General features: G+C 42.1%; 2 protein-coding genes and 1 long non-coding RNA gene across 8 annotated transcripts in view; 2 read left to right on the top strand and 1 right to left on the bottom strand.

The window, feature by feature from the left end:
• Nucleotides 1–24961, top strand: part of LOC309396289 — a 394508-nt gene that overhangs the window by 90780 nt on the left and 278767 nt on the right. The window lies entirely within an intron of this gene.
• On the top strand, nt 1711–2829 carry KCNJ1 (potassium inwardly rectifying channel subfamily J member 1; the record flags this gene model as incomplete). The annotated part of the gene is made up of 1 exon (XM_081960644.1): nt 1711–2829. The coding sequence occupies one exon, from the start codon at nt 1711–1713 to the stop codon at nt 2827–2829; it is 1119 nt and encodes a 372-aa protein (XP_081816770.1).
• FLI1 (Fli-1 proto-oncogene, ETS transcription factor) overlaps nt 10374–24961 on the bottom strand; it is a 142976-nt gene continuing 128388 nt past the window's right edge. For all 6 annotated transcript variants that reach the window (XM_081961299.1, XM_081961302.1, XM_081961301.1 and 3 more), the window contains 4 exons: nt 16800–16865; nt 14895–14957; nt 13591–13638; nt 10374–13124 (listed from right to left, as the gene is read on the bottom strand). In XM_081961299.1, the coding sequence (XP_081817425.1) occupies nt 12595–13124; nt 13591–13638; nt 14895–14957; nt 16800–16865 (707 nt within the window). In that variant the 3' untranslated portion in view covers nt 10374–12594. The remainder of the gene's footprint in view (nt 13125–13590; nt 13639–14894; nt 14958–16799; nt 16866–24961) is intronic.

Genomic DNA, 24961 nt, shown 5'->3' with positions numbered 1-24961 from the left:
CACAATCAAGGTCTTTCCTAGAGCAGGAGCACATAAGGTGAATCTCTATCTCCCCAGCCCTGCAAAAGCTGTTTCTTGCTCTGCACCACAAATTATAGCACTGTAAGTGAGAAAAAAAAACAAACAGAAGTTCATCTTTTATGTCCAGATAAGACAGTTCTAGGCTGCCTTAACAGAGGGATAGAATCAAGATCATGTGAAGTGTTAATACCACTTTATAATGCCTTGGTAAGGCCACACTTGGAATACTGCATTCAGTTTTGGTCACCACAATGTAAAAAAGATGTGGAGACTCTGGAAAGAGTGTAGCAACGAAGAGGATTAGGGGACTGGAGGCTAAAACATACGATGAACCGTTGCTGGAATTGGCTATGTCTAGTTTGATGAAAAGAAGAACTATGGATTATATGATATCAGGGTTCCAATCTCTCAGGGGCTGCCACAAAGAAGAGGGAGTCAAGCTATTCTCCAAAGCACTTGAGGGCAGGACAAGAAGCAATGGGTGGGAACTAATCAAGGAGAGAAGCAACTTAGAACTGAGGAGAAGTTTCCTCACAGTTAGAACAATTCATCAGTGGAACAGCTTGCCTCCAGAGGTTGTGAATGCTCCAACACTGGAAGTTTTAAAGAAGAGATTGGATATCCCTTTGTCTGAAGTGGTGTAGGGTTTCCTGCCTAAGCAGGGGGTTGGTCTAGAAGACCTCCAAGGTCCCTTCCAACTCTGTCATTCTATTCTATTCAGATGATTTACTGGATGAATGTTCAGCCCCAAAGTAACCAAGGAAGTCTTGGGGTATCTTAAAGCAGTGTTTCCCAACCTTGGCAACTTGAAGATGTCCGGACTTCAATTCCCAGAATTCCCCAGCCAGCGAATGTCTTAAAGAGTAAACATATGTATGCCTTCAACTTAAAGAGTTGTCTTAAAGAGTAAACATATGTATGCCTTCAACTTGGATAAGAGATCTTCAGTTCTGCTTTCATGCCATAGTGACAATGTCACGTTTTGTACTTTCAAAGTCCATGATTGTTTTTACAGTTGGGAGAGATTCCAAACCTTCCCCATATGTCTCCAAAGTTGAGCCACGACAGCGTTTGGGCTTAGCACCGGGTTGAGTCACAAAGGAGAACATTTTCAGAAAGCTCCAGCATGATGTCAATGTCACCGAGCCCTGATTTATACATGTGCGTTCCTCTCTTGGCCCATTTCCCCATCATCCCGTGACATTTCACATCCCCAAATAGGTCAGAATGCACCCCAGGTTAAATTTCCCTGTCATTTCTCATGCCGCGAGCATTTTTCGGCAGAGTTAATTCATGCATTGGCACACAAGGCACCCCCGCCAAATCTACACTGAGCAATCACAAGCGAAGTACTTATCAACTCCCTAGTGGTAACTGTGCTACTGTAAGAGCTTCTTGTAACTTTTATTGGTGCCAGCAATGTAAGTGGAGAAAATACATGGCTGGCTGTTTTGAAGGACAGTCATGGGGTAGAATTGAAGCCATTAGTGTTACAGGACCTACCCGAGTTAAGTACCACTTTGGAATGTGTCCTCGGGCTATTCCATAATTCCCTATTTAAGAGTCAACTAGAATCCTTTTCCACCCGGATAAGTTCATTAAGAAAAGAAGAAAGAAAAGAAAAACCCACTTACAAGACATTGTAATAATTCTTCCATTTCTCCCTTTAATCCAGAGTGACTGCTGGGAATGTTTAAATACTTCCAGAAACATTTCACACTGCACTGGGCCGAATGCAAGAGACGGAGATCACGTCTGGTGTCAAAAGATGGCAGGTGTAACATAGAATTTGGGAATGTTGAAGAACAGTCAAGATTTGTTTTCCTGATTGACATCTGGACAACCATCCTGGATCTAAGGTGGCGGTATAAGATGACCATCTTTATTTCAGCTTTCTTGGGAAGCTGGTTCTTCTTTGGCCTTCTTTGGTATATGGTGGCCTACATCCATCAAGATCTGCCAGAGTTCAGCCCATCTATAAACCACACGCCCTGTGTAGATAACATCAATGGCTTGACCTCAGCTTTCCTCTTTTCCTTGGAGACCCAGGTCACTATTGGCTATGGGTTCAGGTGTGTTACGGAACAATGTGCCACGGCAATTTTTCTTCTCATCTTTCAATCTATCCTAGGAGTTATCATCAACTCCTTCATGTGTGGGGCTATTCTGGCCAAAATCTCCAGACCCAAAAAGAGAGCGAAAACAATCACCTTTAGCAAAAACGCTGTGATTAGTAAACGAGGTGGAAAACTCTGTCTTCTCATCCGGGTGGCCAACCTCAGGAAAAGTCTGTTGATCGGAAGTCACATCTACGGCAAACTCTTGAAAACTACCATCACACCTGAAGGAGAGACGATCATCTTGGATCAAGTCAACATCCATTTCATGGTTGACGCAGGCAACGAGAACCTCTTCTTCATCTGCCCCTTGACGATTTACCATGTCATCGACAAGCACAGTCCCTTCTTTCACATGTCAGCTGACACCCTCCTTCAACATGACTTCGAACTGGTGGTGTTTCTAGACGGGACCGTAGAATCCACCAGCGCGACTTGCCAAGTACGGACATCGTACATTGCTGAAGAGGTCCTGTGGGGTTATCGCTTTGCCCCCATCGTTTCGAAGACCAAAGAAGGGAAGTACAGGGTGGACTTTCACAACTTCAGCAAAACTGTGGAAGTGGAAACTCCACATTGTGTGTTTTGCCTCTACAACGAGAAGGATGCGAAAGCCAAGGCAAAGATGGGATTTGACAACCCTGCCTTTGTGTCCCATGAAGTTAGTGAATCCAGTGAGACAAAGATGTGACTTTATTGCCCTGTGGGACTTGTGTGTGTATGTCTCTGTGTGTGTGTGATTACTTTTTTATTTTCCTGGGATGTGCCAAGAATACCTAATTATTTTCTGTTGGAGGAAAAAAAATGAACTGGTTTCTTTTGTTGATCTTAAGCAATTGTGATCCAACCAGAAAAGACTACGAAGTAGTAATTCCCCAAATATCATAAAATTTGGGACACGATGGCTCAGTGGCTAATACACTGAGCTTGTCGATCAGAAAGGTCAGTAGTTTGGCAGTTCGAATCCCTAGTGACGTGTAACAGACTGAGCTCCCGTTACTTGTCCCAGCTTCTGCCAACCTAGCAGTTTGAAAGCACGTAAAAAAATGCAAGTAGAAAAATAGGAACCCACCTTTGGTAGGTAACAGCATTCTGTGCACCTTTGGTGTTTAGTCATGCTGGTCACATGACCACAGAGATGTCTTCGGACAGCGCTGGCTCTTCGGCTTTGAAACGGAGATGAGCACCGCCCCCTAGAGTCGGGAACGACTAGCATATATGTACAAGGGGAACCTTTATCTTTACTTTTACATATAATGTGCCGATAAGTCTAGGGACTTATACTGTAATATTGGTTACCAAGAAAAAGATTCTACGTCTTGTGCGATGGGGAGAAAGTGGAAAATATATTTTTGGCTGGATAATAAGTGGATTTAAAATTAAATAATTATCATGACAGCACTACTGCATAAATGTAAATGTTTCCTTATGTGGAAAACTATATTCAGGATTCAGTCACAGTGGCTCTTAGCCAGTTTTGACTATTTTTTAAAAAAAATGGAAAGCAGACTTAGACTTGGTTAGTCCTTGGCTGTGAAATGACCAGAAAACCTCTGGATTAGATTAGGAAATTTTAAAAAAAAAATCCAAAGAGGAAGGCAATAGCAAATTAATAAAATGATACGGCTCTCTCCTTGAAATCACCAAGAGAGATTCAAGTAAGATTTTTCTTTATGATACAAACACACAGAAATTCAATTGCCCCGTGTTAAATAGGACAAAGGAGCGGTTACGGGAAACTAGGATTAAAATATGGTTTACTTGTATTTCTGGTAAAATGATCTTAAAGGATTTGGGTCCCTTTCTGTGAGACGAGTGACTCAACAGTGATCATTGTAAGACTGTTTGGCTCTGATCCTCCTCCTCCTCCTCCTCCTCCTCCTCCTCCTCCTCCTCCTCCTCCTCCTCCTCCTCCTCCTCCTCCCCTTCAAATCAGGGTTGATTCCTAAGAAGCTGCCTGGACAAATCTCTGTATTTTTCTTGGCAAGATTTCAGTAATGGCTTGCTATTGCCTACTTCCTAGGGCAGGAGAGAGGGGGAGGGAGGAGAGAGAGGGAGAGAAAGGGGGAAGAGAGAGGGGAGAGAGAGAGAGAGACAGAGACAAACAGACAGACAAACAGACACACACAGACACACAAGGCCAAGGTCACCCAACTAATTTTGTGCCAAAGGTAAGGCTAGAATTCATAGTCTCCCAGTTTCTAGACTGGGTGCCTCAACTACTTACTACACCAGACTGCCTCAGATTAACAGAGTTGGAAGGGACCTTATAGGTCATCTAGTCCAACCCGCTCAAGCAGGAGACCCTACACCATTTCTGACAAATGGCAGTCCAATCTCTTCTTGAAAACTTCCAGGGATGAAGCTCCCACAATTTCCGAAGGCAACCTCTGTTCCAGCAGTTGGTTGTTCTCACTGTCCGAAAGTTCCTCCTTATTTCTAGGTTGAATCTCTCCTTGGCCAGTTTCCATCCATTATTCCTCATCTGGCCTTGGGATGTTTTGGAGAATAGCTTGACCCCCTCCTCTCTGTGGCAGCCCCTCAAATATTGGGACACTGCTATCATGTCTCTCCTGGTCCTTCTCTTCACTAGACTAGCCATGCCCAGTTCCTGCAACCGTTCATTGTATGTTTGAGCCTCCAGTCCCCTAATCATCCTGGTTGCTCTTCTCTGCACTCTTTCTAGAGTCTCAACATCTGTTTTATAATGTGGTGACCCAAACTGGATGCAGTACTCTAGGTGTGGCCTCACTTCTTTTATATAATGCCCTGTGATCTGTTTTTCCCTTCCTCCCATGAGGGGACTGATCAGATACAAATAACGTGGCCTTCTGGGATTTTGTCAGGATGCAGAAAACAGAGCAACGTATTCAAAGAAGTGTGGGAAGAGAACAAGATGCAAATGCTCGGAAGGAAGTCAGGAGCTCCCAGGCTGCAACCTAATCTCTACCACTGACTTTAGTTTTGCGTATTTGGTCCACGTGTTACAAGACAACTGGAAAGGCAGGAGTCATTTGTCTCCGGTGGTTGTTTGCTGCAACCTTATCAATTAGATTCATAAATGCCAGTTAAACATTTTAAAAGAGGATTGAGCAAGAAGAAATGTTTTCCTTCTGTCCCTCCCTCCCTCCCTCTCCCTCTCCCCCTCTCTCTATCTCTCTCCTCTCTATATATATATCTCCTCTCTCTAATCTATTTGTGTCTGTCTGTCTGTCTGTCTGTCTGTCTGTCTGTCTCTCTCTCTCATCCATCCATCCATCCATCCATCCATCCATCCATCCATCCATCCATCTACTGTATTTCTATCACCTATCTGTCTATTATCTGTCTGTCTGTCTGTCTGTCTGTCTGTCTGTCTGTCTGTCTGTCTATCTATCTATCTATCTATCATCTATCTATCTATCTATCTATCTATCTATCTATCTATCATCTATCTATCTATCTATCTATCTATCATCTATCTATCTATCTATCTATCTATCTATCTATCTATCTATCTATCTATCTATCATCTATCTCTATCTATCTATCTATCTATCTATCTATCTATCTATCTATCATCTATCTATCTATCTATCTATCTATCTATCTATCTATCTATCTATCTATCATCTATATAAACTATCAACTATATCTATTATCTATGTCTATTATCTATCTGTCTATCATCTGTCTGTCCATCTGTCTGTCTATCGTCTCTCTCCCTCTCCCTCCCATCCTCCCTCCCTCCTCTCATCTACACACAAACACACACACAGGTTTTGCAGTAATATGCAAATAAAACTAATAATTATTTCTCCACTCCCAGACCAAGACAGCCAGAGTGATGGGTATGTAGCAATTTAATAAACCCACATCAAAAGAGAGATTAGTGATTAATATTTCATACCTGTTTTACACCACCTTGCAAGACTGAATTGTAGGTTTAATATGTATAGCAACCGGAGAGTGGGGGGAGGGGGCATTTCCCTCCATTTTTTCGTGCCTCGTGGAAAATATTCCGGGTATGCAAATACACAGCTAACAATTTAAGGGCAGTTCAAGTGAATTTACAAACCAAACAGGATTTCCCAAAGAAATCAGGGGTCTCCAACCTTGGCAGCTTTAAGCCTTGGTGGACTTCAACTCCCAGAATTCTGTCTGGGGAATTCTGGGAGTTGAAGTCCAAGGCTTAAAGCTGCCAAGGTTGGAGACTCCTGATTTAAACCATTTCTCTCCCTCCACAGCAATGTCTCTTTCCTAATGCATTCAATCGGGATTGTGAACTTGCGCAGGTTTCGCCTGATCCCTCACACCCTTGGGTAATAATATCTCAGAAATGCTTGTTCTGTGCCATTTATCAATGGTTATTGCTAGCTTCAATATTTGACTGCCAGCACCACCGAGCTAGAAAAGCAGCTCGGAAATATTGCAAAGAATATTCACAAAATTAAAACTTCGCCTCTTGCAAGGCTCAACCAGAGTTTTTCCCTGGCAGAGACTCCCCTCTTCAGGCCCAAGCTGTAATTTCACTCTCAAATTGTCGTTACTCCTGGACACAATCCCTTCCTTATCTAACTAACCCCAACCCTAACCTGTATAAATGATGGCGATTTTCCTCACTAAACTGTAATGATTTCCTGGACAAAGTATATTCATTTGGGGATAAATGATAATAAATTACAATTTAGGGACTGTTTCTTGGATGAATTATAATGAATTAGGATGATTTATGGCATAAATTTAGAGGTTCACAAGAGAATTTCTTGCACAAATGATAGTAGATTGTGAGTGTTTAGCCACCAGTTCAGGAGAGATTCAACCTAAAAATAAGGATAAATTTTCTGACTGTGAGAGCAATCAACCAATGGAACAGATGTTGCCTTCGGAAGTTGTGGGGGCTTCATCCCTGGAGGCTTTCAAGAAGAGACTGGACTGCCATCTTTCAGAAATGGTGTAGGGTCTCCTGCTTGGGCAAGGGGGGTTGGACTAGATGACCTACAAGGTCCCTTCCAACTCTTTTAATCTGTTAATCACCGAAATATCTTTCCCAGTCTTCTTCTGGTATTTCAACTTCCAGAAACTATACTCAGCTTTTTCCTTAATTATTGAGACTAGATTCTTCCCTCTCCTGTCCACCCCATTAAGTCTTCCAAATGTTGTGCCGTGGCTGGAAATACGCTTCTTCATATACCAAGCTGTGAACTTTAGGTGTCCATCCTGGTTTTATTTTAGTCCCTTGACTCATAACGATGCAGTGCTGCTTCGAGCTGATTAAAAACCCCAAGAGCTAACTGGAGATCTAAGAATAAGCCTAGAATATTTCCATGCGGTTCCGATTGATTGCCGCAGCAGGAAGTGCCTGTCAATCCAAAGATGATCTTGGTGGACCAGGAATGAGGGAAGATAAGCCTTCACCAAAGAGTTCAGCATCTCAAGAATAGAATTTCCTTTTTGTAGAGTGGAGGTTCTGAGCAGAAAGATATCAGTCCTCACTCAGGACAAAAAAAGCAATAAAAAAAAAATACAGGATCCATTTAGAAAAGGTCCGGTAGAAAATCTATTTCTGGGCTTGACATCCAAAGCCGCGAAGCAAAAGTTCAGTTAGGAGGACAGGAATAAATGTAATCTTCTAAAACAGGCAGCTAGGCAGTTGGAAGTCCCTGCCTTCGTCCTTCCTTTGGGCTAGAGTCTTACTTTGTGAAGGAGGGGACAGCCATACTGGGCCCCGTCCACTGAGGGGATTAATGTGAAATAAAGCTTGGTATTTAAAAGAATTGGGGAGGGGGGGGAGAAATAAATATTTTAGTTTAAGGAAGTAAATGTAGGTGAATGATTATTCCAGTACTTTTTTATTTCTCCCATGTAGTCCTATTAGTTTATTGGGCTTTCGACAAAAAGGAAGAATTCTATCTAAAGAGAAGATTAGTGAACATTAGCTACTAGTGATAATTCTGGTATTTTAACAATTGTAGGGAATTGTTTTTCCTAAATTTCTCAAGTTTCCCTTCACCATGAGAGAGAAAACTCTTCTCCTTCTCCTTCTTCTCCTCCTCCTCCTCCTTCCTCCTCTTCTTCTTTTCCTTTTCTGCTTCCTCTTCCTCCTCCTCCACCTATTTCCTCTTCCTCTTCTTCTTCACCTTCCCTCCTCTTCCTCCTCCTCCTCCTCCTCCTCCTCCTCCTCCTCCTCCTCCTCCTCCTCCTCCTCCTCCTCTCTTTCACATTTGTCTGCTTGTTGTTTTCTTAGCTAGTTTTATTATTAAGAACTGTATGGGTGCTGTGCCTTATGATGTTTCTTTCCATAATTTCAATGGCCCCATTATTGGTCCTAAATCCTACTGAGGAGGGAGAGGAGATTTCTGGAAGGAATCTTGAGATTCAACGGACTTGTCAGAAGTCAGGAAGGCTGCTAAAAAGATGTCGTATCCCTAAGCAATCCTTCACAAAGAAACAACCAAAAGTACACCCAACTTTTATTGAAGTTAAGAAATTAACAACCTTTACTGATTTACCCTGAGCTAAGCTTGTATAGTTTGCTTTATCTTATTGGCTTCTCATCTTTCAAGGTTTCAGATGAAGTTCTCTCTCAACCTCGCTTCCAGAAGACGTTGAACTGCAGTTCTTAAAGACTTGATGCATGCAAAGCACTGGAAGCTATGAGGATGTGAAGTGTGTCTTTTGAGTAAAAGCCATGGTGGCACAGTGGTTAGAATGCAGTACTGCAGACTACTTCTGTTAACTGCCGGCTGCCTGCAATTTGGCAGTTCGAATCTCACCAGGCTCAAGATTAACTCAGCCTTCCATCCTTCTGAGGTGGGAAAAATGAGGAACCAGATTGTTGGTGGGCAAGAGGCTGACTCTGTAAACCGCTTAGAAAGGGCTGTAAAAGCACTGTGAAGCGGCATATAAATCTAAGGGCTACTGCTAAAAGAAATAGATGGCTTACTTTTTTTTTAAACTTGCGATTATTACATTTGTTTCTATGGGAACTCTTCAGCTCCACAACTTCACCTACTTTTATACTGTTTCCCTCAATCTTTTGTAAAGGGAGAGACAATAGAAAAGCTAATTGAAAGAGATCACAATGGAGTTAAATGGAGGGAACTCAAGAAGTACTGTTTGTTTAAAGCTATAGAAATCATTTGTTTTTAAATGACCACACGGGGGCGCTCTTGGGTTAAAGAAAGAATATTCATAGGTTTGTTTCCATGATGAATTGGCCACTAGAGGGCGCGTTCCTTTCCTTTAGGAGACAATCTAATAGTATTCTGTGTAACTGCAAGAAGAAATTCTTAGCCGCACACGCACACATGGAAAAAACCCTTGAAGTTTTATCTGTAAAAGAAAACCCCTGTATGAACTTTTCACTTTAATTCAAGGAAAAAACTATTTAGTTCATTATTTTTCACATTTTAGTTCCCCTTGGTCTTCATCTGAACAAGACTCTAAGGGAAACAAGGTTTGAGGTTATTCTATCACCTTCCTTCCTTCCTTCCTTCCTTCCTTCCTTCCTTCCTTCCTTCCTTCCTTCCTTCCTTCCTTCCTTCCTTCCTTCCTTCCTTCCTTCCTTCTCTATCTATCTATCTATCTATCTATCTATCTATCTATCTATCATCTATCTATCTATCATCTATCTATCTATCTATCTATCTATCTATCATCTATCTATCTATCATCTATCTATCATCTATCTATCTATCTATCATCTATCTATCATCTATCTATCTATCTATCTATCTATCTATCTATCTATCATCTATCTATCTATCATCTATCTATCTATCTATCTATCTATCTATCTATCTATCTATCTATCTATCTATCTATCATCTATCTATCTATCTATCATCTATCTATCTATCTATCATCTATCTATCTATCATCTATCTATCATCTATCTATCTATCATCTATCTATCTATCTATCTATCTATCATCTATCTATCTATCTATCTATCTATCTATCTATCTATCTATCATCTATCTATCTATCTATTTCTATCTTCTATCCATAATCTATCATCTCTATCTCCATCCTTCCATCCATCCATCCATCCATCCATCCTTCCATCCATCCTTCCATCCATCCATCCATCCATCCATCCATCCATCCATCCATCCATCCATCCATTGTATAAATATAAAAGGTGTGCAAAAATATCCTTAGGAAACTTTTTTTTTTTTAAAAAATGGCTTTATAAATGAGCTTATTTTCCATCAACAGCTGCACAGTCTAGGAAGTGTTCAAGACAATGTATTTAGCATCACAAAACGTTTATTGCTGTTGTGTTAGTCCTGCTTTTTAAAATTACATAATCAGATTATAAGGTACCACTTGGGAAAGACTTAATATGCTATATGATTACAGGTGGAATCGGGATATTGAAGGTCCTAATTTTGACTGCTGTAAAGACTATTTTTCTTCCCCATCTCAGCTGGACTCCCAAACTCTCTAAACAGATCTCCCTCTTTCCTCTTGTCAGGTGTATTTATGGATCAGTGCAGATTTTCCAGGGAATGTCTTACAATTTAAGATTCCGAGACCATTTTAGAGTCCATAATGCCTCTAATGCAAGTTCTCTCTTAGGTTTTGCAATACCCGACACTTTTGCTTCTTTTGCATATTTTTGGATTCATTCTCAAATATGAGGTGAGAAACAACAGTTAAATTAATTGAAAAGGGGACTGAGTTGATATTTTGATTACCTGGGGAGTAACTTAGAATATACTATAGACTTGTGGTCCCTATATTATAGACTTGTGGTTCAAATAAGCATTTATTTTCTTCCAGAGAAGTTTGAAAACAGAATGTTGATAGGGTTCAAAATACAAATTTGAACCCTCTTCTCAAGGATCAATTGCCAGATTTTTTTCGGAGGTACTTGTGCCAGTTAATCAATATAAAACCAATACAGCTTTGTAAAAGATAAAGGTTCCCCTCGCATATATGTACTAGTCATTTCCGGCTCTAGGGGGAGGTGCTCATCTCTGTTTCAAAGCCGAAGAGCCAGCGCTGTCCGAAGATGTCTCTGTGGTCATGTAGCCGGCATGACTAAACGCTGAAGGTGCACAGAACTTTTTTACCTTCCCACCAAAGGTGGTTCCTAGTTTTCTACTTTATTTTTACATGCTTTCAAACTGCTAGGTTGGCAAAAGCTGGGACAAGTAACGGGAGCTCACTCTGTTACACGGCGCTAGGGATTCGAACCGCCGAACTGCTGACCTTTCTGATCAACAAGCTCAGCATCTTAGCCACTGAGCCACCCCTTTGTAACAGATCTTCATTCCAAGTTTTTGGATAAAACCATCAGTTTGTTTCCAAACGGGGTCTGTAGTTTTCCAAAAGACACATTGGATGTGTTTCTTTCTTTTTTTAAACTTTATTTTTTTAGCAAAACAAAAAAAATAATAATAACAAAAAAAAAGCTGCAACCCAAATGTACAGATTAAAAAGATGTACAAAAATGGATTTGATAGTAAAAAACAAAACAAAACAAAAACAACCACAACTGCATTTGTGACCGAGGTCAACTCGTTTCAGTTTTCATCAATACTGCGAGATATAGGTTAAAAACATAACTCTACATAATTTATACAGTAAGTTGCCCTCTGACTTCGTTGACCTCTTCGGTAGCAGACTGACAAACGCACAGCGTTCGTGAATCGGTAATGTTTATTTTGCAATTCCCCAAACTTTGTTGAAGTTGGTGGAGTTGCTGTCATTTTATATTAGTTCCATTTTGCATTCTTAAGAATAGCTGTCCTCAATGCATTATACCTTCCTGTTTTATTTTTTTTCCTGGTGCTTCCAGAGATATTAACAAAACCATGTGACTCAATGCACACTCTTGTGAAGTCCTTTCAATGCCCTTAGTTGCTTTAAAATATACATATTTACTTATATCTCATTCTCTTTTCTTTCCAGTTGAGTGAAAAAAACAACAACCCAAGCCTTCATTGGCCTTAAAACTAAAATTCCAGTTGAATATCCGCAAACCGGGTCTTCAAAATTTGTGAATTTTCTTCAGCACATTTCAAAACTGGGAAGAAAGAAAAAAAAAAACCCACCATGATTTCCCATTAGTTTGGAAGAAACATTCACGTTCTAAAAGTCATACTTATTTTTCGAAAGGAGCTTTTTGGCTTGACAATACTTCTTCTACAGTTCTCGTGTGATAACTCACTGCAAAAACTCTTAAAGCAGGTCCTATAAACGAGAAAAGCTTTGAACCAAAAAGGAAAGGCAGGATACTGGCCCACTCAGCTGTTCCTCTGAGACAGGGGAGGAAGCAGAGTTAGAAAATTAAAAAAGGTTTATTCCAATAAAAATTACAATAAAAAATAACAATATTAATATCCAGGTTTTTTTTTAAAAAGGCTTTCTCCTCAAAGGTATATATAAAAAAAGTCCCGAGATTTTCAAGAATGGAAGGAAACATCCAATCGAAACAAGAAACGCCAGCAAAGGTGAAAAGCACCTAGTAGTAGCTACCTAGGTGTGAGGGCATGTGAGAGTTAGCATGGCGGGGTACGTTGGGATTCGGATAAATACTTCCAGCAGGAGAAGTCCAGTAAGGTGAGGCCGCCCCAAAAAAACTAGAGGAAGTGACGGGCATAGAGGATGGATGTGGAGGGACGAAGTTCATTTTCTGCTGGTGGCCATGGTAGGAAGGCATGTAGGAGAGATCCGAAGGGTATTTATACATTGACGATTCGGTCGGGTGAGGCTGAAGTGCTTGCGCGATGCCGTGAAAGTCAAATTTGTAAGCGTATCTCTTGCCGTGCACTTTGGTCATAATGTTCTTGTCGTAGTAATATCGGAGGGCTCGGCTCAACTTGTCGTAATTCATGTTGGGCTTGCTTTTGCGTTCTCCCCAGCGCCTGGCCACCTCATCGGGGTCGGTCATCTTGAACTCCCCATTGGTTCCTTCCCACGTAATGCAGCTAGCGTTGGAGCTGTCTGAGAGCAACTCAAGGAGGAATTGCCACAGTTGGATCTGTCCACTCCCTATAAGAGAGAGGGAGAGAGAGAGAGAGAGATGAGAGAGAGAAAGAGAGAAAGAGAGGGAGAGAGAGGGAGAGAGACAGAGAGACAGAGAGACAGAGAGGGAGATAAGAGAGAGAGAGAGAGAGAGAGAGAGAAATCAATTATAAACATCTCTTCTTAACATTCACAGATCAGTCAAAATGTTACGTCTGCCTGGTGTTAGACACATAGCCTTCTCAGTGGTGGCTCCAGAGCTCCATAAAAAGAAGTAAACTTTAAAAAAGAATTTTAACTGTGCTTGCTTTTCAGTTTCTGTTTCACTTACGATGTTGCCATAGCTTATAACCGGCTTCTTTGTTTAAATAAACGATAATGTGATCGTTTCATATCTATTGCAAGAATTACTGTACATTTATTGACGTAGTATATACTGAGAGTGAGGTAGATGAATTCTCTATTGGGCTAGGTTTGATTCAGGTGGACTTACCTGGGTTGGCTAAACGGCTACTGGTGGGCCCTAAGATCTGATACGGATCTAAATTGGGAAAAGAACAGAGGATGAGATGTTGGTGAAATGTACAGCTACTGAGACAGGCAAGCCATCAATGCATTCCTAGCTTGAATATGGCGTTACTCCCATTTTCTACATCAGCACCTGTGCTGTTCTTCCTCAAGCAGAGTGGAGATCTTAGAGAATGAACCTCAATGTTTCTGTACTAGAAACGTGGGAATCTGCTACCCAGACCTGTCCTCTCAATTGAGATCTAAAGGGATGGTGTTTGTTTCTAACAGTAGAGTGGTTAGTTTAAAGCAGTGATGGCTAAACTTTTGGTCGCCAAATGCCAAAAGCGCACATCTGCGCACCCTTAATGCAATGCACACACAACCACTCTAGGCACCCTTCCCCCATGCCCTGCGTGTGCTCCACCCCCCGCATGCGCACAAGGCCCCTATGCTCCCTGTGCCCGGCACGTGCGTGCATGACCCCCACCCCTTGCACATGCGCAGCAGAGACCTGAAAACGAGCTGGATGGTGGGAGGGAGGCACGCGCACATGCACAATGGAGCTGAGCCGGGGCAATGGCTCGTGTGCCAGCAAAGAGGGCTCTGTGTGCCACCTGTGCCATAGGTTCGCCATCATGGGTTTATAAGGGTTAAAGATCCTCAGACTTAGTAAACGAGATAACCCTTTGTAGATCTATGGAGGAGATTATTCCTTTCTGAGAAGGAATAATCTCAAGAAGTGTTTGGTTACAGCTTTTGTAGGTCATCCTCAACTTACAACACTTTATTTGGTGACCCTTCAAAGTTGCAACCCCCTGAAAAAAAGTGACTCACAGCTGTTTTTCAAACATATAGGACTGCCTAGAAATGCATGTAATCAACTTGAACCAAGCCAAAGTGAAATTTCACTAGAAACAATTGGTAGCTGCTCTATGCAAATAATAGTCAGGGGTGGGATTCAGTCGGTTCGGATCGGTTCTGGTGAACCGGTAGCTCTGACAATCCGCTGAGAGAGAACCAGTTTACTCCGACAATCGGTTGGCTCACCCCTCTGTCCTCGGCCTTTACTGTCCTATATCCTCTCAGCTGATTAGCGTGGCAGAGCGGATTTCTGCGCCTCAACTGGGTTACTCCCCCAAGAAGTAACGTAGAAAGTAAAATTGCGCATACGTGATCACCGAACCAGTTGTTAAATCACCAGGATCCCACCACTGATAACAGTCACATAGCAAAGTGACCTTTGCCCCCCTAAAATCAGTAAAAGGGTGCACATTCCAGCACTGTTACCTGGTTGGGGTCTTTGTTGTTCTCCATTTTTGCTTACATTTTGTGTCCCTCCTAGAGGAGGACCTAGAGAAACAAAGAAGAAACGTTAGGTGAGGAAAAAGAAGGAGCAGGATACAGCAGACACCAAAACAATGTGTATGTCCTTTAAATCAGTGTTTCCCAACCTTGGCAACTTGAAGATGTCTGGACTTCAACTCCCAGAATTCCCCAGCCAGCGAATGCTGGCTGGGGAATTCTGGGAGTTGAAGTCCAGACATCTTCAAGTTGCCAAGGTTGGGAAACACTGCTTTAAATTCACCAACACTTATTCCTCCATTCTAAAAAGAGGTGAAGTTCACTACTCTCTGATTACACTCTTATTACCTCTATTTTCTAACATACCCACCCACCAACCCATGATCCTTCGGTTGGCATAGAAAATGAAACTAGAATCTTTCCAATGTCCAAATTGCAACAGCAAAAGCTATGTGTATGTGTTTGTGTGTGTGTGTATGTGTCTGTGTCAATGTGTGTATATGAATAGCAATAGCAATAGCATCTAGACTTATATACCACTTCATAGTGCTTTATCACATTCTCTGAGCAGTTTACAGAGTCAGCATATTTCCCCCAGCAACCTGGGTCTTCATTTTACTGACTTCAGGAGGATGAAGGTTGAGTCAACCTTGATCCGATCAGGATCGAACTCCTGGCAGTGAGCAGAGTCAGCCTGCAATACTGCATTCTAACCAGTGTGCCACCACAGCTCCATGTTGGAGAGTAAACCCTCAAAGCACCATGTCATACTGTTAGCAAAGCAATAGCAATAGCACTTAGACTTGCATACTGCTTTACAGTGCTTCACAGCCCTCTCTAGACAGAGTCAGCCTCTTGCCCCCAACAATCTGGGTCCTCATTCTACCCACTTCTGAAGGCTGGAAGGCCGAGTCAGCCTTGAGCCTGGCGAAATCTGAACTGCCAAATTGCAGGCAGCTGGCAGGCAGCAGAAGTAGCCTGCAGTACTGCAGTCTAATCACCCCAGCTCTTAGTCTACCATTCTCAAGGTCATTTAAGATGGTCCTGACCCCTGATGTTGAGAAAAGGGCGACCGAAATACTGCAACAAAAGACTTCAGTTTTTTCCAACATGACAAGCTGAGATTACAGGGCTCTCTTTATGAAACTTTAGTGAACTTTTCTAGTCTTGAGAGAAGTCACAAAAGATCCAGAAAGAAAACAAACTGCCAAAGGAAAGATCTCCAGAGGACCTCTATTGCCATTTGATTTTGACCAATCAAGACCAGTGTAGACCCCTGCTTCTTAGCCATGGCAGCCTTAAGATGTGTGGACTTCAACTCCCAAAATTCCATGTTTGCTGAGGAATTCTGGGAGTTGAAGTCCACAAAATTGCTGTGGTTGAGAAATGCTGGTGTAGAACAGGGGTCTCCAACCTTGGCAACTTTAAAACTTGTGGACTTCAACTCCCAGAGTTTCTCAGCCAGCAAAGCCAGACTTGAACCCCCCAAGGTTGGAGACCCCTGGTGTAGAAGATTAAATTAGTGTGGACAATAGTATGAGAACACAATCATTGATAAAGATCTGTAGAGATTCTCAGTCATCCAGGTCATGGTTGTCTCAAAGGTACTTTTTCAGGAGGCAATTAGACTTTCTCCTTTTTTCTTTGAAGACATTTCGCTTCTCATCCAAGAAGCCTCTCATTTCATTTCTTCATCCAAGAAGCTTCTTGGCTGAGAAGTGAAACGTCTTCAGAGAAAAAAAAACAAGAAACTTCAGTTGCCTCCTGAAAAAGCACTTTTGGGACAATCATTGAGGCCAACTACACAAAATGTTAAAATTTTTAAACATGACTTCTCCTGAAAATCATCTCTCAACCTATCAAGGCAAAAGGTGTACTACAGTAACTCACTTTTATTGTGGCTGGAATTAAGATTGTTACCCCATCCTGATCTTCGAACAGCATCATAGGAGTTCTCTATTCATTATTAAAAGCAAACAAAAGAGAATAACAATTAATTGCAAATCATGTCATTTGATGCTTAACAACAATTGAGAACAGTCAAAGGCTATACTTTTGTTAGGAAATCTACAGAAACCTATTTCATACACCGTTGTGGCCTAGAATTCAGATGTTGGTGTTGAAGGAAGAAGATTGTCATACAGAATGAGGGGTTGCCAACATCTCAGAGAAGTTAAATATTCATGATGGATTTAAGAATCTAGTACAAAATGTTACAAATTAGAAGATTTATTTTAAATTTATTTCAATCTAAGATAAATTAGAAGACCTAATTTTGTGAAGATTCTTCTCTGGTAACATTGTACTGCAAACTCGGGCATACAAAACCTTTGCCAGACCAATTCTCGAATACAGTTCATCTGCCTGGAACCCACACTGTATATCTGACATTAATATGCTCGAGCGAGTCCAGAGGCATTTCACGAGAAGAGTCTTACACACCTCTACTCCCAATAGAATCCATTATGCCACCAGGCTCAAAATTTTTGAGCTTAAACAATTTGGAACTGCACCGCCTGTGGTCACACCTAAGCTTAGTACACAAAATTGTCTGCTACAACATCCTACCTGTCAACGACTACTTCAGCTTCATCCACAATAATACAGGGGCAAACAATCGATACAAACTCAAGGCGAACCACTCCAAACTAAATTGCAAACTAAACACCTGGAATGTTCTATCTGACTCTGTTGATACATCCCCTAACCCTCACAGCTTCAACCTTAAACTGTCTACCGTGGACCTCCCCCCATTCCTAAGAGGTCCGTAAAGGGGGCGTGCATAAACGCAGCAGCATTCCTTCCGTCCCTGTCCTACTGTCCCCATTTTTTTGGACTCATTTCTGTTGTTCATGTCCATTTTTATACTTATACCTATTATCTTGTACATGTTTGACAAACTAAATAAATAGAAATTAATTAATTAATTAATTAATTAATTAATTAATTAATTAATTAAAGGACAAGATGTAATGGAGGGAAACTATTCAAGGAGAGAAGCAACCTAGAACTAAGGAGAAATTTCCTGACAGTTAGAACAATTTATCAGTGGAATGACCTGCCTCCAGAAGTTGTGAGTGCTCACACACTGGAGGTTTTTAAGAAGAGGTTGGGCAACCATTTGACTGGAGTAGTAAAGAGTTTCCTGTCTGAGCAGGAAAGGGTTGGACTAGTAGACCTTCCAGGTCCCTTCCCTCTCTGTTATTCTGTTTTATTCTGTTAACTACTGGCAGTAGATGCCAGTAAAATAGACAGATGAACCAAGAACATGGTTTGTTTCAAAATAAACGGTTGGCATTGTTGCACCCATCATAGACCACAAAACAGATGACATAGTCCAACTATTACAAAACTTTTCAAAATCATGGAGGCCACACCAAGTGCGATTGTAAGATGACAAATCTTTCAGAGAAGTAACATGTCCCAGCAGTTGCTGCTAGCAATAGAAGTACAAGGCAGCCATTGTCCTCATAGCTTGCCTTAAGGGCTTTCTTTCTTATTTATTGATTTTATACACAGCCATCCAATTCCAGCAATATATGACTTTAGGCAACGTGCAAGAAAGATCACCCATAACAAATGCAGCCTAAAAAGTACAAGAGAGAGCTTAAAAGTCAACTAAAAGAGAGAGCATCCACATTCAACCTGACTTAAAGGACTTGGAAAAGGAATCAACTCAAAGTCAAGCTTTACTAATGTCCTTCTTAGGAATGTACAGTTCTGAGGAATGTACAGACTTTTGAGACAATGTTCTAGGCTGACATCTGGTTTGGTCCATCAAGAGAAATTGTGAATGCCCCAACACTGAAAGCTTTAAAGAAGATGTTGGATAACCATTTGTCTGAAGTGATGTAGGGTTTCTTGCCTGAGCAGGGGGTTGGACTAGAAGAGCTCCAAGGTCCCTTCCAACTCTCTTATTCTATTCTATTCTATTCTATTCTATTCTATTCTATTCTATTCTATTCTATTCTAAACTCTATCCTCCACTTTAATCTCTTGAGAAACTAGGAGGGGGGATTGTATGGAGCTGGGGAGATATATGGAGTCATAACAAGATTCCTTTCTCAGAAAGTCAAGGACATCTTGCCCTGCACCTGGAGGAGTGTGACTGGGAGGCATCTCCAGTTGGGATGGTGCTTTGACCATGGGATGGACATATGGGTGCTGGGCAGGGATTTGGACTTTCTTTTGGGTGGGTAAAACCTGGAAGGTTTCAGATTCGAGTTTTCCCAGATGTGCCAATATCACATCTGTAATAAAATGGAACTCTGAGGAACTTCAAGCCTCGGAGTCTTCTTTCATTGGGGGTGTTACCTTAGAACTCCGATACATGGATATGTATATTATTGCCTGCTCCTTCATGTGTGACATTTCAGGTCTGCTGCCTGATTCCAGAAATAACAATTAACCATCAAGCTTTGTAGCCACTGACATCTTGAAGCTCTTTTGAAAACCATCTCAACTGTTGACTTGTTGCCACATCTGGAGGAGAATCTGTGGCTGCGAATTCTATCCTTTCCCTTATGGAAATGATGGAATGCAATGTTCCATCGAGTGAACAAGAAATAACATTGAAAACGTAAATGCAAATGAAATGGAATGGAAGAGGATTCCCTGAACGGAAAAGACACAACGCTCTGCCTAAAATACCGTTCAGATGGATGATGGTGGCCTGCTGTATGGAGCTGAACTTTGGATTGAGATTTTTTTTTTGTGAAAAAAAACATGGAACATCTGGAAAATGTGCTTCGCTGGTGCGTCTTTCCAAAACATCAACGATAGTTGCTCAGATGAGCCAAGAATTTGCTTCCTTGCTATCTCCCCCTCCACTGAAAATGAATGCAATGTGTACAGCAGCACTACTAAAAACCTTCCCCACTCACTCTTGCGCAATTGTACTTGAAACACAATGAGAGAAATTGAGCCAAGCAAACCATCCAAAGATTTGGCTTTTATTTAAGTTGCTTGATTTGTGGAAAAAATAATAATAATAATGCTGTTGCACTCATGACTTGATACTCAGCAGTTCCAAGAGGGTTTTCCCTCTTCCTGGTTTAGCCTAGGAAGTGAAACGAAGCTATCCTTAATTTCAACAAAATTCTCTACAAAGCGTCTATGGAGATTCTCAATCATCCAGGTCATGGTTATCCCAAAGGTGGTTTTTAAAAAAGGTAACAGGACTTTCTTGCGGTATTTTTTCTTTGAAAATGTTCGCTTCTCATCCAAAAGAGCCCACTTGTAACAGCATGGCCAAAAAAGGCATTAAGAGTTGTTAACCTAATTTTGTGAAGCTTCTTCTCTGGCAACATTGTATTGCTAACTAGGGCATACAAAACCTTTGCCAGACCAATTCTCGAATACAGTTTGTTCGCCTGGAACCCACACTGTATACCGGACATTAACACAATTGAGCTGTCCAGAGGTATTTCATGAGAAGAGTCCTCCACTCCTCTACTCACAATAGAATCCCTTAGGCCACCAGGCTTGAAATTTTGGGCTTGGACAACCTGGAACTGCACCGCCAATGGTCTGACCTAAGCATAGTACACAAAATTCTCTGCTACAATGTCCTACCTGTCAATGACTACTTCAGCTTCAACCACAATCATACATGAGCAAACAATCAATACAAACTCAAGGTAAACCGTCCAAACTCGATTGCAGAAAATACGACTTCAGCAACAGAGTGGTCAATGCCTGCAATGCTCTACCTGACTCTGTTGTTGCATCCTCAAACCCCTACAGCTTCAACCTTAGACTGTCTACCATGGACCTCACCCCATTCCTATGAGGTCCGTAAAGGGCACCAGCCGATCAACCGATCCCTCCAGAAGACCCTTGGAGCTGCATGTATGCATGGTTGTAACGCAACCCGCAACCCGTAGCAAAGGAGAGCCTCCAACTGCTATGGGGGGGAGAAGAAACCAACCATCCGGAAGCAGATTTTGCTATTGCTGTATATGGAAACTGCTCGGCTTCCTCTTAAGACCTTTTGGAAGGACTCAAACTTAATAGGCAGTTTATAACTCCGCACATGTGCACTAAAGCAGAGGTCGGGGAGGTGGGGGTGGGGGTGGGGAAGCCCCCTTATTTTGCTAGGGGAAAAGGAAACATAATGGTGACTTAGAAAGTGGCCCCAGACATGCTGTCAGGTTCAATTTGGAGAACTCGAGCCTGGTGCTGGGATAACACTGGTTGGTTGTCATCCCCTTGTGAGTACGAGCTTCCTGCCTGCTGCAGCTCACAGACAAGGAATCTTTGTTATAACAGAACCTTTTTTTCCCCTTTTTTCTTTTCTTTTTTAAAGTTCTCTTTTCGGGGGCGAAGGGGGGAGTGAGAAAACATACGGCCACCTCTGAAGAGGGTCAGCAGGAAAGCAGACACAACATTAAGTCCGGAATTTCAAAGGAAAACATTTTTTAAAGAATCCATAAGAGCAAGCTACTGTCTTTCCTGGAATCATAAACTCTCATTTTGGACTGCAGAATCATAATAAAAACAAGCAGAAAGGGGGAAAAGGGGCGGGGGGCGGAGGGCGGGGGGAGCCCAGTTGGTGCATGATTTATTTTCCTTGCAAAAATATTATAAAACAGAGGCAGGCTATATTGTTATTAGAAGAAAATGAAGATGCCTATTTTAGCACCCTGGAAACACGTAAGGACATGTGTGTCCTTTAACACACAGTAGGCATTCTTTCTGATCGGAGGGCCTAAATTTTAAATGCACAATGTACTAACAGATTAACAGAGTTGGAAGGAACCTTATAGGTCATCTAGTCCAACCCCCTGCTAAAGCAGGAGACCCTACACCATTTCTGACAAATGGCAGTCCAATATCTTCTTGAAAGTCTCAAGTGATGAAGCTCCCACAACTTCCGAAGGCAACTTCTGTTCCATGGGTTGATTGCTCTCACTGTCAGAAAATGTCTCCTTATTTCTAGGCTGAATCTCTCTTTGGTCAGTTTCCATCCATTATTCCTTGTCTGGCCTACGGAAAATAGCTTGAACCTCTCCTCTCTTGGCAGCCCCTCAAATATTGGAACACTGCTATCATGTCTCCCCTGGTCCTTCTCTTCATTAAGCTAGACATGCCCAGTTCCTGCAACCGTTCATCATATGTTTTAGCCTCCAGTCCCTTCATCATCCTGGTTCCTCTCCTCTTCACTTTTTCTAGAGTTTTCAAGAGACAGGCAAACTCATAGCAAAGACGTTGCTGTATTATAAAACCGAGATTTGCTCTCAGTCTATATTCTAGTGGCTTGTACTATCAGTGTTGTTGAGAGTAGTCTTGAAGTAGTTCTTTGCTTACTATTTTAGCTATGGTTAATGGCCAAACAAGCGAATAGTAAACAGCCCAACTAAAGAACTTTCAAGACCAAGACCGATACCGACAGGGCAAGCCACTAGAACATAGAATAATAGAGTTGGAAGTCAATGGAGATTCTCAGTCATCCAGGTCATGGTTGTCCCAAAGATGCTTTTCAAGAGTCAACAGGGCTTTCTGGTTTTCCTTTGAAGATGTTTCGCTTCTCATTCAAGAAGCTTCAGAGTTGAAGAAGCTTCTTGGATGAGAAGTAAAAGGTCTTCAAAGAAAAACCAGAAAGCCCTGTTGCCTCTTGAAAAGCACCTTTGGGACAACAGAGTTGGAAGGGGCCTTGGAGGTCTTCTAATCCAACCTTCTGCTCAGGCAAGAAATCTTATGCCATTTCAGACAAATGGTTGTCCAACCTCTTCTTAAAAACTTCCAGTGTTGGGGCTTCCACCACCTCTGGAGGCAAATTGTTACCCACTGATTAACTGTTCTCACTGTCAGGAAATTCTTCCTTAGTTCTAGGTTGCTTCTCTCCTTGATTAGTTTCCATCCATCCATTGCTTTTTGTCCTGCCTTCAGGTGCTTTGGAGAATAGCTTGACTCCCTCTTCTTTGTAGCAACCCCTGAAATATTGGAACTCTGCTATCATGTCACCCCTAATCAATAGAGATTGAGAACAAACCCCACTCCTTAGCACTGATGATGTTACCTAGTTGGGTAATGTAATATCTGCAAGAAAACAACCGAGCTCGGAGGTTACCAAGGACCCTTGGACGCAAAATGTTTCTCATTGCTACACTAAATCATAGTTCTACCTACACCAAGCATGTTCTTAGGGATGCCTCGCCTCCTGAATCTCTGCCGAAAAGGGAGGGAGCGTGCTCGTGTGGGCCGCAACCCAGAAGAGGGGCTGCCCAGGGGGCATGTGCACACCGGGAAATGAACTTCTGGTTTCTGGTGCACAGGCACATGCAACAATCAGCTGGCCAGTGTGCACGCACACGCCAGAAACTGGAAGACCAGCTCTTCCTGTTTTCGGCACTGCCACACACGGGAAGGCCAGCTTATTGGCATGCGCCCATGTGTGCCAGAAACCCAGAAGGGGAACGGGCGATGCAGCGCATGCCAGGCGACATGGCTTTGCGTGCCACTTGGGGCACGCGTGTCCTAGGTTCGCCATCCCAGCTGTATGACGTCAAAGTCTGCAATACCATCACTGAACTGACAAACTCGGAAAACTGAAGCAGACTCCTTCCCATTAAAGCAAACTAAGCAGTTAGGCTCCAGCTATTCTGCTCAGAGCCTGCGGAGCCTCCTTTTCGTTTACGAGAAAATTGTTTCCCGGCCAAAGAAAACTGGATGATTCTCATTAGAACAATCCAGGTCTCCAAAACAGATGAAGACAATTTGGACCAAGGTGCCCTACTCTGGAAAACAGAAGGGCATTTGTTGGCGTGGAATCATGGCCAATGTCCAAGGAGATTGGGCTTGATTCCAATGGAACCTGTTGCCGGAACTTCAACTCAGATTAATGTGAGGGCAGGCAGAGACTTTCCTAGCATGTCCCTGAGTAAAACCACAGCTGTTCAGACTAAGGCCAAGTTTTGGGCTGTTTAGTGAGTAGAGTGCTAACTGTGAATGCTGATTAATAACTGAGCCAGCCAGGAAGAGATATACAGTATATCTACATCTACATCAATGCATGCCACACATACTTTCTAGAGTTTTCCCCAGGATTATGGTAGTCTTAATTTGGGGAATTAAGCAGGGATGTGGTGGCTCAGTGGCTAAGACGCTGAGCTTGTCGACCAGAAGGTCGGCATTTCAGCGGTTCGAATCCCTAGTGCCGTGTAACGGAATGAGCTCCCATTACTTGTCCCAGCTTCTGCCAACCTAGCAATTCGAAAGCATGTAAAAATGCAAATAGAACAATAGGAACCATCTTTGGTGGGAAGGTAACAGCGTCCCGTGTGCCTTAAGTGTTTAGTCATGCTGGCCACAGGACCATGGAGACGTCTTTGGACAGCGCTGGCTCTTCAGCTTTGAAATGGAGATGTGCACCACCCCCTAGAGTTGGGAATGACTAGCACATATGTGCAAGGGGAACCTTTATCTTTACCTAATTTGGGAGAAAGTGATAGCTGAGGCCCATTTTCTCATGCATGTTGCATGGAGCCTGGGCTGCCACAGTCCCTGCTGTTTGTCATCTTCAGAATTTTCCTTTTCCTTATTATATTTCTTGTCCAAGAACCGCAGCTCCCTGGCCCTTCTGCAAACTCATTAAAATGTATAATGCAAAACAATAATGATGCAGAATAGAAAAATAACTCGATTGGGGAAAATGTGAACTTGGCAGGTTGAGCAAATAGAAGGTCCCAATTTGCTAAGCTGTGGAAGTCTTGGTTGTAGAGCAGAATACCAAGTTATTCTTATTTTAACGTTATTCTACTTTTGATTTAACCCAGGTGCTTACGGGTGTATGGAAGAAAGAAGATAGCAATACCTAATTAATTAAAGTACTGTAAACATATATGTGTATGAGAGAGAGAAGCAATTTTTTAACAGATAGCACTTTTGAAAAACTATTCTATTTTAATTCTATAGGAAACTCAATTTCCCATTACCTTTGTATTAGAGGTGTAGAAATCTGGAATATTTTACTCTATGGCAGTAATGCGTAATCTGCTGCATTTAATAATGGGAAGGAAGGACTAGTGGAGGAGACAATTGGGAACAGGGGA

This window comes from Natrix helvetica (assembly GCF_964273705.1).
Source record: "Natrix helvetica genome assembly, chromosome: 8".
Lineage (NCBI taxonomy): Eukaryota > Metazoa > Chordata > Lepidosauria > Squamata > Natricidae > Natrix > Natrix helvetica.
This window is presented reverse-complemented; position numbering and strand designations above follow the sequence as displayed.